Source organism: Terrapene carolina, unplaced genomic scaffold (assembly GCF_002925995.2).
Source record: "Terrapene carolina triunguis isolate 2854851 unplaced genomic scaffold, T_m_triunguis-2.0 Scaffold148, whole genome shotgun sequence".
Classification (NCBI taxonomy): domain Eukaryota; kingdom Metazoa; phylum Chordata; order Testudines; family Emydidae; genus Terrapene; species Terrapene triunguis.
The window spans coordinates 4,575,794-4,589,159 of record NW_020664499.1 but is presented as its reverse complement, the minus strand read 5'-3'; the positions used below and the strand labels follow the sequence as shown (position 1 = coordinate 4,589,159).

At 41.8% G+C, this 13,366-nt stretch overlaps 1 protein-coding gene across 2 annotated transcripts in view; it reads right to left on the bottom strand.

The window, feature by feature from the left end:
* The window catches only part of LOC113406893 (calcium-activated potassium channel subunit alpha-1), a 911,445-nt gene that overhangs the window by 204,791 nt on the left and 693,288 nt on the right, over positions 1-13,366 (bottom strand). For both annotated transcript variants that reach the window (XM_026653744.1, XM_026653746.1), the window contains exon 10: positions 2,901-3,011. In XM_026653744.1, coding sequence (XP_026509529.1) covers positions 2,901-3,011 — 111 coding nt within the window. The remainder of the gene's footprint in view (positions 1-2,900; positions 3,012-13,366) is intronic.

Below are 13,366 nucleotides of genomic sequence, written 5' to 3'. Positions count from 1 at the left end.
CTGATGGGAAGGGCATTCCCAGGCAACTAATGACTGGCTGGAGAAGTTGTGGCCCAGTCAGTCGTTAACTGACAGGAAATGACTTGAACACGATCACTAATGTTACCAGATAACATATATTTTTAAATAATTTAAAGCAATTTGCTGTTTCTATCTGCTTGCAGCATCACTATGTCTGTGCAACAGCATTTTGTTTTTGTAGTACTGCTGTTTTGCTAGCAGTCATAGTCTAATACAGTAAAGCCAGAGAGCCCCAATACCTGGGGGTGACTGCACCAATTTCATAGATCTACATGGATTGTATCATTCAGTGCTCATCATCTCATTCATTTTTACAATTCAGAGTGCATCTTGGACTTCTCCAAACTGTTCAGATTCTATGAGCATCTAAAAGGGTGGTGGAAAACGGCAGTGTACCATGGAGCACTTCTTGTTACAGGATAATGCCAGTCATTTTTCAAAATTTTAGAATCCAACAATCTTTTAACATTTTACCAGTTTTATGTAAATTAACAGAAATAGCCCATTCATTGGAATGGGCTATTTCTGTTAATTTACATAAAACTGGTAAAATGTATTCAGCTTCTGCAAGTTTGTAATCTCCTGAAGAGAAGATTAAATGCAGCAGAATCTCTTTCATGATGTTTGTGTTTGGAAAAGCAGCCAGTTATGCACATCTTTGGGTAAGTTTCAGCACATATTTGAAATATGTCGTTAGAATCAGAAAACACAGTTTTACTGCAATTTAGCTTGCAACTGTTAGACAGTTGTGAGATAAAAATTGGAGATGAAGATAGATAATACACATACCTATGAATGGGCATTCCTAACATGTTTTTCCCCATAGACTGCATGATAGAAATTAATCTCCATAAACTAAACTTAGAACTACTATCCAGGGCCAAAGAAAACTTCTGCAGTATTTATTAATATGTGTTGAATATTATTTCTTATTTCTGAATGTCATGCACTCTTTAAAATATACTGGTCTATTAACCTAGTGACAAACTATTGAGTTTTTCTTTAATATAAGGAGCACGAGTCTAAAGTCCAGTGGCTTCAAGTACTATTAAGTATGCTAGTAGGTGGGAACAATTGTGGTATCCAATAGGAAAACAAGATTTATTTCTCAACATTCCATTAGTTTTTCAATGTTGGCAAATACGCTGTTCAAATCAGGATAACCAGGGATGATTTGATCTGTCATGGTATTTATTTCTTCAAAAATTCAGATATATGTATTTAATTCATTATCCTTCATTAATTATCATTCACTAATTATTTAATTAATTTGAAATTTATTTAAACTATTTCTCTTGTACCTCCTATTAGATCAAGGCTTCTCATTCTTTGTACAGCATTTGCTTTCTTAATTTATTAACTGCATGTATAAAATATCCTTGGTCAGACCTCCTCTTCTGCAGAAGCATTATTTTGAGAATGGTAGGAAGCTTTATTTTATTTTATTTTTTTAAAGTGTCAAGTTTTAACTAACAAGGCAGGGCCAATCTGTTCCTTTTTTCTTCCGTGCTGACTTGTTTCCACTTGCTGTAGGATGCAGCACAACACAAACACCTATTGAACAATCTAGCGATTGTATACCAGACCAATGCAGTCTTTGCTGAGGCTTAACTAAAATCAGTTAGGGTCAAATATCACTCTTTGATGCATACGGTTCCAAATTAAGTCAATGTGAGATCTTTTGTGCACCTGATGGCAGAATTTGGGCCCATTGAGCAGCAAAGAAATGAAAAATTTCTGTGCAACGGCCTGGAGGTTTTTGAGACTTTCTTATAGAAAGATATTGAGCCTGCCCTAGGAAAGCAACAGAGGGTCCTGTGGCACCTTTAAGACTAACAGAAGTATTGGGAGCATAAGCTTTCGTGGGTAAGAACCTCACTTCTTCAGATGCAAGACCAGTCAAAATCTCTTTGAGCCTTGCTTTTCCCCGTGTGAAATGTTAACATACTTACCTAACGTACAGCACAAACCAAACATGTATATAGTTGTGAACTACTATCTCTCCAGTTTATCATGATGACACTTGCATCTGAAGAAGTGAGGTTCTTACCCACAAAAGCTTATGCTCCCAAAACTTCTGTTAGTCTTAAAGGTGCCACAGGACCCTCTGTTGCTTTTTAGAGATTCAGACTAACACGGCTACCCCTCTGATACTTGCCCTAGGAAAGACACTGATTTAGATTAATAATGGATACAAATATTTAGAAACTGATATTTAGGCCTCAGTAATCTAACAAAATATATTGCAATGAACTACCAGATAATGTGCAACCAATGAAGAATAGCATCTGACAGCAAGACTGGGAAGTATTCATGGATTGATACTACATACTTAAAAAAGCTTCATTGGAAGATGAAATAAGGCTTTTTAAACTGTAACAGCAATATGTGGCTTCATAATGCAATCTTGGCCTTTGTGTCATCATGATAAACTGGAGAGATAGTAGTTCACAACTATATACATGTTTGGTTTGTGCTGTACGTTAGGTAAGTATGTTAACATTTCACACAGGGGAAAAGCAAGGCTCAAAGAGATTTTGACTGGTAATGTCAAAAAGAGTTTATGAGAGTCAGGCACCTAAATCCCACTGAAATTCAATAGGAGTAAGACTCCTTAAATCCCGACCTTAGACTTATAAAAAGCTAGTGGAAGCATCACAAATTGACATCCATTAATTGGCCATTAATTTCAAAGGGGACAGGATTTCACCCCACGGGTCAAATATATCTCTGGTCTAACTTCACCGAATAAGTTTGACCCTAACAGTCTCATCATCCCCTGCTCTACCCTCAAACCAACACTGACTCCAAGGAGACTTTAGGACACATTCAGACCTGTTTGATCAGCAAGAAAGGTTTTGGTTGGAAAGATTACTCACTTATGCAGAAAGACGATTTCCACGTTCACATCATCCCTGTCCTTGTGCAGGAAGTCCTTCAGGAAGTTGGACACACTTTCAAGTGTTATGTGACCACAGACAACTATGTGCCTGTGACAGAAAACTTACAGTTACTTTTGCAGGGAAAACTAACAAACAAGCATGCAAACAAAAAGGGTAAAATGAGCTGTTAGCTGAAAAGGGAAGCATTCTTCCTGATGCTTCTTTAACACCTATTCCCTGAAGTCATCAAAGGAAAACATCAATACTAGAAGGTACTTTGACATTGAAAATACATATGGGCTCTCACCTGAAGCTGCAAAAGACTATTACAAGCAAAACCATTTGGCCAAGTGTTTTTAAGCATTTAACAATAAATATTATTATTTATGTATACACTTATATGCTGTATTATCCAGTCCCTTTCAGAGTCATATTTCTCCTTCCACCTCCTCTCCTAAGATTTACTATTTAATTTTTTGTTTATGACATAAAGCTTATCATGTAATAAGACAACAAATCTCCCTGAAATGATTCTACTTATTTTACTGGTTATATCAGTGAAGCCAGTGAGAAACTTGACATGTTATGGGCCATAAGCAATAAAAAGAGAAATCTTGCATTTTCTACCATAAGTCCTACAGCAGGAGCCTTTTACAATAAGTGGACATTTTTAAATTCTGCAATGCAATGGAACACCCCCACAGAACCAGAGTCCGTACAGAGAGTGCTATCACACTTATGCTCCATGCAATTTCCAGCAGGGTCAAAGGAAAGAACCCAAATATGCAACACAGAAACAGCGTCCACTTCTATATATTGATTTCTTACACGCCGAGTGAAATGTCTAAAGTTGTGTCCTTTCTTTGCTTTCTTGCTTAATGGATTGTTAAGCCACTTATTATAAAGTATTGTCCAAGTACTTGTGTTAGCATGCTCTACAGTGGCTCAGTGTTTCTACCACAACACAGACAAAAGCATGACTTTCATTAGTCAGATGAGTACATGGGAGGTGCTGGTGTTTACGGTACTTCCATTGCTACTGTTGTTCCTTGCCACATTTCTTGCAGCTGTCAGGGAAAGAGAGGGCAGTAGAAGTGTGGATTCAATTTAATTATTAAGGTAGCAAAGAGTCATTCGGTAATCTGACCTCATTACAGCTGATTGAGTCTATATGCGGATTGCAACAAAGGCACAATTTATTTGTTGGCTGGCATCTGAGCTGCCAGCAGGTGGCCAAAAAGAAGCAAAGTAATTTCAAGGGCTAAATTTAAACTGCCCAAGTCTTACCTATTTCATAATTGTTCTGTGCGCATTCCATTAATGCAGAAACCTCATTGGCTGGAAGCAACAAATAATAGGTAGCAGCAATAATCGCTTATGTAATGTACCATAAGGGACTATTATGGGAGCCTGTCCTTGCTTCATAATTTGGTGTTTGACTAAGTATATGAAAATAATGCAATGAACTCATTGGTGAAAGGATAATGATGCAGAACAAAACATAAATCAATAATATGCATGATACAGTTAATAATATCACCATCATGTACTACTACTTTTGCAGTGGTGCAGGTAGTGACTAGGAAAGCAAAGCACAATGAAGTATTATACTAATCCAGCACACCCTAGGGGACTGCTTTACTATTACCACTTTGTTTTTACAAATACATTAGCATAAGACTTTAGATCTGAATTTAGGAAGACAATTATCTCAAACACTTCTTATCTGGCCTTTCAATGACAACCCACCAAGTCATGAGCGAATGGAGTATTAGAAAATAAACAACAAAAATCACAGACTGTTTTTTTTCTTCAATTTCTAATGGTTTATATACAATTATATTTAGGCTGTACTATGTCTAATTAGGACCTGGTACTACAAATACTTATTTGCCAGGTGCAGTGCTTGCTACCGCAAGTGGCTGCTCTAGCTTCAATAGGATTTCATCACATCATAAACTACATGTTTGGTAGAAATGGATGAAGCACTGGACTCTCAGACGGTGAACTCCTCAAAGCAGGAAACAAAAACTTTCTCCCCTGTTCCATAAGGTACCAAGCACTGTATCAGCATGCAATAAGTAACAAATACAATAAACCAAATATTTGACCCATTTTTGGTGCAAAAAGAGACTTGAGAGCTGCCCTGTGGGGCCTTCACAACCTGGCAGTTTATAGCAGCCTCTGGGCTGGAGCCAGGGCTGGTGTAGAAATTGTCACTGGTTGGGGAGCTGCAAACTACTTCTTGGCTGCAGCATCCTTCAGCTTTGCCCAGTGTTTGCCGGGTGCAGATGAAGGTTCAGCTGACTGGAAGGTCATCTAGTCCAGTCCCCTGAACTCATGGCAGGACTAAGTATCATCTAGACCATCCCTCACAGGTGTTTGTCTAATATGCTCTTAAAAATCTCCAATGGTGGAGATTCCACAACCTCCCTAGGCAATTTATTCCAGTGCTTAACCACCCTGACAATTAGGAAATTTTTCCTAATGTCCCACCTAAACCTCCCTTGCTGCAATTTAAGCCCATTGGTTCTTGTCTTATCCTCAGCACTTAAGAACAACAATTTTTCTCCCTCCTCCTTGCAACAACCTTTTATGTACTTGAAAACTGTTATGTCCCCTCTCACTCTTCTCTTTTCCAGACTAAACAAACCCATTTTTTTAAAATCTTCCCTCATAGGCCATGTTTTCTAGACCTTTAATCATTTTTGTTGCTCTTCTCTGGACTTTGTCCAATATCTCCACATCTTTCCTGAAATGTGGCGCCCAGAACTGGACACAATACTCCAGTGGAGGCCTAATCAGCGCAGAGTAGAGTCTCGGTCTCTCTCATATGCACGCAACAGCACACTAAAATCAGATATTGCATCAGAACAGAAAGTGTAGCAAACTCATTACTCAATGTAAATGAATGGAGAGTACAAATATGATTTTAAGGGCTAGGTCCCCATGGCTGATTCATCCTGTAGGCTCTCTCTTTGTGAACATAAGCATAGCAGAACAGATATCTCCATGTTATTTCTTGGGGAAGTAGTCAGACTTAGGCAGGCAATGCTCCTGGTTGAGGTAAACAAGAATGATTGAACACAGAGGTAAGTGCTAGCATTCACAGTGGTCAATATTTCCTTTGAGAGACACAAATCGTGGTCACAGTAGCATGAAGTCAATAAGTTACTTGTAAGCAAAACTTTTAGAGATTTGCACAGACTTTTTACTAACTCTTCTGACCATCTCTGGGTTTCAGAAAGAGCAGCAAAGAAGGGTCTCAACAAAAGGCTGCTCTGACAGCAGAAAGGCTTGTGTCAACTGCTCTTGGAGCAGTTCTCTCTAGAGACCCCAGCTTTCTCCTAACTGGTCCCCTTCTATTCATCTCAAATTAGCCCAGTCCACCAATTTAACCTAAAATGAGTCAACCTGCTTTTAAATTCCAAGGCTTGCAGTCTTCCTTTGTCTCTCTGTGAGCCTCTTAAGAAAATAAGAACAGCCATATTGGGTCAGACCAATGGTCCACCTAGCCCAGTATCCTGTCTTCTGACCATGGCTGGTGCCTAATGCTTCAGAGGGAATGAACAGAAGAGGGAAATTATTGAGTTATCCACCCCATGTCATCCAGCTCCAACTTCTGGCAGTCAGAGGTTTAGGGACACCCGAGCATGGGGTTGCATTCCTGACCATTTTGGCTAATAGCCATTGATGAATTTATCCTCCATGAACTTATCTGATTCTTTTTTGAATGCTGTTATACTTTTGACCTTCACAACATCCCCTGGCAATGAGTTCCACAAGTTAACTTTGTGTTCTGTGAAGAAGTACTTCCTTTTGGTTGTTTTAAACCTGCTGACTATTAATTTCATTGGTGACTGTGGCTCATGTCTTATGTGAAGGTGTAAAAGGCACTTCCTTATTCACTTTTTCCACACCATTCATGATTTTACAGACCTCTCTCATATCCCCCCTTGGTCATCTCTTTTGTAAACTGAACAGTCCCGGACTTTTTAATCTCTCTTCTTATGGTAGCAGTTCCATATGCCTAATCATTTTTGTTGCCCTTCTCTGTACTTTTCCCAATTCTAGTATATCTTTTCTGAGATGGGGTGACCAAGACTGCACAGAGTATTCAAGGCATGGGTGTACCATAGATTTATATAGAGGCATTATGATATTTTCTGTCATATTATCTATGCCTTTCCTAATGTTTCCTAACATTTTGTTAGTTTTTTTGACTGCCACTGCACATTGAGCAGATGTTTTCAGAGAACTATCCATGGTGACACCAAGATCTCTTTATTGAGTGGTAACAGCTTAATTTAGAGCCCATCATTTTGTATGTATATTTGGGATTATGTTTTCCAATGTACATTACTTTGCCCTTATCAACACTGAATTTCATCTGTCATTTTGCTGCCCAGTCTCTTCATTGTTTACCCCTTTTTTCAGATCATTTATGAATATATTGAACAGCATTGGCTCCAGCACAGAACCTTGGAGGAATCTCATTATTTACCTCTCTCCACTGTGAAAACTGACTATTTATTCATACCCTTTGTTTCCTAGCTTTTAACCCATTACTGATCCATGAGAGGACCTTCCCTCTTACCCTTATTCCTTACTTTGCTTAATAGCCTTTGGTGACAGACCTTGCCAAGGTTTTCTGAAAATGGAACTACACTAAATCCATTAGATCACCTTTGTCCTCACATTTGTTGACACCCTCAAAGAATTCTAATAGATTGGTGAGGTGTGATTTCCCTTTACAAAAGTCATGTTGATTCTTCCCAAACATATTTTGGTGAAGAATAGGGCTGGAAGTACTTGGTTTCAATGTTGAGGGTCCTAGGTAATGAATTTCTTGAGCATTCTCTTTAGCATCTCATTAAATCTTTCCACTAGACCATCCGTCTGTGGATGGTACAGTGATGTGCATAATGCTTTGATTTTCAGCAGGCCACAGACCGATCTCATCATGGAATTTGTTCCCTGGTCTGTCAGGATCTCTTTGGGAATCCCTACCCACACAAAGACCTTCAGTAGCTCATTAGTGACCGTCTTGGCATTCCCTGACCTGAGTCATATAGCTTTTGGGTATCAGGTCATGTACAGAATGTACTTGTTATCATGTTGTTTCCGGAGGCACTCTTCTCTAGGGGGCCTATAAAGTTGATTCCTATTCATTCAACGTGGGTCTCCACCCAGAGAAAGGATATTAATGAAACCAATGGAACACTCTTGGGGGGCCATTAATTGGCATTCGGGACAGGGTGCACAGAAATTCTTGGCTTGTTTAAGGACCCCTGGCCAAAAGCATCAGGCCAGGATTCTAGACAGGGTTTTATTTTTCCCAAGGTGTCCTGAACATGAGATTGGGTGTGCAAAATGCAGGATCTTGCAACGATATACTGGGGCACTAGTAACTGCATCTGTATCTCTTGTGTCTGCCTGTCCTGGTCTATGCAATAGAACAAGTCTGTCTTAATGGCAAAATAAGGGTACTATTCAGCCTTCGGGGGGGTCCACCTTCTCATCGTCTATCACCGCTACTTGTTTGAAGACCCATCTCAAAGTCTTGTTGTTTTTTTGCTCCACATGGAAATCTGAGAAGTCTGTTAGCTTCTTTGAGTCCAGTTGCTGAGGGGGTGTTTCATGTTGGGCCATGGAAGGCCTTTCCTTGGAATCTTCTGAATTGCCTGGATCAACTATAGAGTCTGTGGTATCCATTATGTCTATGGAGGGGGTCCACCTCTCTCTGCTCTTTCCTTTCAATCCACTTCTCTCTCCAGAACTTTTTCCTTCTAGGCTGGGAGGGAAGTAGGTCAGAGTCCTTAAAATGGAACAGGACCCCTAATGTTTCTTCTGTAATCGTTCAAGGAAATATGTCCAGCCTTGGCCTAATATCACTGGGTAGGAGATCCGGAGACACACATACTTTCATTTCGCCTTTGTTCCCATCAACAGTCAATTTTACTGTCATGCTGGGATACCCAAGAATATCTCCAAGCGTGCATTTAATGAGGATTTCCCCCTTTGCCAGCTTCCCTACTGTTCCAGTTTCCACTCCCATACAAATGTATGGTCACACCCCAAGTCTACAAGGGCCAGTGTTTGTTGGCCATTCACCTCTGATATTGTGAGTTTCCATAGGGCTTTTTTCTGGGCCCTATTCTCTCCTGTCCAGACCTGCCCAAAATTACACTTCATCTAGAGGCAGTCACAAAACCTATGTGCCTGTTCTCCATAGGAGTAAAACTATCAAGTCTTTCCCTTGTCTTTCTAGTGACTTTGTCCTCTTTCTGAACTTCTCTGGGCACTTGTTCCTGTGTTGGTGTGGGGCAGGGGGCTGGACAGGGCATTTAAAGTCATAGACCCTGCTGTCTCAGGGGAAACTTACCCATGGCCCCTAAGAGGAATGCTAGTTATCTATGCTGCCCGACAATCAGCCAGCCATTTGGATTTTCTTGGGTTTACCCAATATGGGCCACCCCCACCTATGGTTACTCAATTTCTTTCTTCAGTGTGCATGGTGTGGGTACTTCTGCAGCAGAGGGCCACTGGATGGTGTGAGCAGCCATATAGTTCTCCACAAGAGGGCCTATGGGTGGCATCTGCTAGGGTTACTGGTCACTGACTGCAAGCCCAATCTTCCTCCGCCAGTGGAGGAATCTGTACAAACTGCTCCATAACTATGAGTTCTGCTACCTGGGATTCCATTTGAGACTCTGGCGTTAACGAACACCAGCAAAAGTCCTTTAGCCTTTGGGCGATCATCCATGGCCATGTTTTTGAGGAGGTGGGGTGTGATACTGTTCATGATGGAACTGCTGACGGTAGATTTCTTCACAGTCCAATATGGCAGCCTTCACCTGTTCATAGTCCTAGGCTGCTGTGTCAAGTCCCCAGTATGTTGCCTGGGCTTCCCCAATGAGGAGTGGAGCAAGCCAGATTGCCCACTGGGCTGAGGGCCATGAGAGACTGTGAAAACCTTTTAAAAATTACCAAGAATGACTCCAGGTCATCATCTGGGGAAATGTCACAGTCCCCTGAAGAACAGGACATGCATTCCTTATAGTAGCAACACCATCAGGAGTAGTAGCCAGCACGAGGTACACCATTTGCTGTAACTGTTGTTGGTGCAATGCCATCTGTTCAAACAGTTGTTGCTCCCTATGTTGTTGCTGTGCTTCTGAATCAACCAGCCATTGTAGAAGCTGATTCACCTCCATAATTCTCTTACATATATATCAGCAAAAACAAAAAATGTGAAGTTTGTTGGGGGGAGGGCTTCCCTTTTTTACAGGGACAGTTAAACTCAACTCCACTTCTGGTACCATGTTGTCTATTGCTTTTGGGGCAGTCATAGACTTTAAGGCCAGAAGGGATCATCATGATCACCTAGTCTGATCTCCTGAACTTCGCAGGCCACAGAACTTCACCCATCTACTCCTGTAATAGACCCGTAACCTCTCACTGAGTCACTGAAGTCCTCAAATCATCTCCCCATCTAGTATCCCTCACCAACCATTGGAGATATTTGCTGCTAGCAGTTGCAAACTGGCTCCATGCCATTGTAGGCAGTCTCTTCACACAAACTTATCAAGCTCAGTCTTAAAGCCAGTTGGGTTTTTTTGCCCCCACTCCTCCTCTCTGGAGGCTGTTCCAGAACTTCACTCCTCTGATGGTTAGATACCCTTGTCTAATTTCAAGCCTAAACTTGTTGATGTCTAGTTTATATCCATTTGTTCTTGTGTCCACATGACCACTTAACTTAAATAACTCCTCTTCCTCCTTCTATTTATCCCTCTAATGCAGGGGTTCTCAACCTTTTTCTTGCTGAGGCCCCCCTTAACATGCTATAAAAATGCCAGGGCCCAGCAGGGGTGGGGGGAACTCAGGGCTCTGGGCCGGGGGGGGGGACACCCTTGGGCATAGGCATGGTTTTACTTCTATTTGGGGGGGGGGCAAGGGCTGGCAGGGCTCGAGCCAGCTCTGCACAGCAGGGTCCCTGGAGGGAGCACCACCTCCACCCCGATTCACTCAGGAGGCCACCCAGCCTGACCAGACTGTGAGGGGATGCAACCAAAAATATAACTCAAAGGGGGGACATAGTTCAAAAAGTTTGAAAACTGCTCAGGGTGCAGGGAGGGGGTAGCTAGGGGCTGTGTACGGGCAGGGGAGTAGTTCAGGGTGCAGGTGGGGGAGGGGGTGCTGGGGCTCCCAGATTCAGCCCCCTGCTGCTCCTGGCTTCGGGACGGGGTCGGCCGGCTTCAGCTCCCTGCCACTCCCAGCTTCGGGGGTGGCAGGGGGGTGTTGACCAGCTTCAGCCCGGCGCTGCTCCCGGCTTTGGGGGGGGGGGGCAGGTAGGCTTCAGCCCCGCACTGCTCCCGTCTTCAGTGCTGGGGTTCGGGGCACCGGGTTTCAGCCATGGGGCTCCGCGGCTCCCCTGAAAGGACTCACGGACCCCCAGGGGGCCACGGACCCCCAGTTGAGAACTGCTGCTCTAATGCATATATAAAGAACAATCATATCTCCCTCTCAGCTTATCTAACTGGTTTCTATCAACTTAACCTAAAATGAGTCTATAAACCCCTAAATTCAGGGCTTGCAGTCTTTGCCTCCCTGTCAGATTATTTAGAGGCAGCTTGGAATGGGGCTGTAGCCCCTCCCCTCTCCCAGGCCTTTCTGCCTCCTTATCTCTCTCTATTCTCCTTCCTTAATAGTTGGGCTTGATTTTCTTATTGGTCCCACCTATGTTTGCAAGACCCCACGATTGGCAGTTCTGCCAGCAATGCTGGGGATGTGGTCAGCCTGGCTGCCTGTAAATGGGGAAGACTCACCTCTCCCATTCTGCCTATGCTCAGTTTTGTAAATCCCACAACAGCTTGTCACAAAGGTTTTGTTCCAAAATTTGCCATGTGGTGTTTGTACTGCTGTTCTTCCTTGGGGGTTCTGCCAGTGAAGGGCAACTTTAAATAGCAATCCATGGTGGCTTTAGCCAGGCCCCTTTCCTAGCCACTTTTGAGGCTGCATAGATTAGCTCTGCAAGAGTCACAGATGAATTACGCCTCGCAAATCACCTCAAGTCTGACTTTCCACCACTTAATATCTGGGTGAACCTAGTTCATAAGTAAAAAACTTACAAATTTGTGATGAGCAAACCTCAAAAGTTTCAGAGGTTGTGTTTGGATACACTCATTCTTGATGCTTAAGAGAACATTATATGTAAATTCTGAACATCCTGAGTCTGCCATATTGAAGTAACAGCTTTGGAAGAAGTATTTTTCTTGTGGTATTCAGGCACTCTTCCTGCAGCTATTCCCCAAAAGCACCCGGAATTGCAAAGGCACAAGAAAATGAAAAATACACCTCTACCCCGATAGAACGCGACCCGATATAACACAAATTCGGATATAACGCGGTAAAGCAGCGCTCCAGGGGGGCGGGGCTGCGCGCTCTGGCGGATCAAAGCAAGTTCGATATAACGCGGTTTCACCTATAATGCGGTAAGATTTTTTGGCTCCCGAGGACAGCATTATATCGGGGTAGAGCTGTAATGGCAAAAAATAAGTAATTTTGATCCTAAGAGTCACAGTAAGTGGGAGTTATTTGCCCATACCTATTTAGGAGTTGCATTTTTTATCTTGTTTAATTGGTATAATATTTATGGTAACAGGAAAATTTCTTTGTTTAAGTAACTGCATTTTATTATTGTTTTTTACAGTCCTTAACACTTCAGATTCCACTTGCTCTGCAAAGACTTCCAAAGGCAATTCCATAGAACAATATTGAGTTCTTGCACACAAAAAAGACATTTCCTTCCTGAATGAAAGGTGGGACTGAAGACATACTTTAATTCATAGAACAGTAACTTTTTATGTTTTTAATTAGCTTTCACATTTTATAAGAGCAAACTGAAGACCAGATACTGGCTGTAAAGCCATCAGCCAACTTGGTTGCAATATGGAGGTGGACTACTACAGCAGAAACTCAGGAATTAGGTTAGATTCGCAATTGCTTTGCAGGTCGTACGGTCATTTAGTCATGCATAAAGTGTCAAAATTCTGATTCAGTAGCATTTTACACCCACTTTACCCTGGTGTATAGTAGGACATAAGGCTCAAGGCAGTGGAGAAACAGGAACATAGATTTCTTGTATGTTAGCACAAGGACAGGGATCATGCAAAGGTGGCAGAATGCATTGGAACTATTTATTCCTTACACACACAAGTTCATTATCTGTCCCCTGCATCTTTGCTTTTTCTTATATTGTACTAGTTGTCAGATACAATTCAGAGCAATTGGGATAGGGAATCTTCTGGTTTCAGAATAAATAAATAAATAACTAAAAATCTCCCTTTAACATAAGTGATATTTTTGCTTAGGAGAGAGATTGATTGAAAACAGATTGCCTTCTTGCCCAAGGAGAGTTATTAGGTACATTATCTTAGAAACATTGGAAAAACCCATATTGT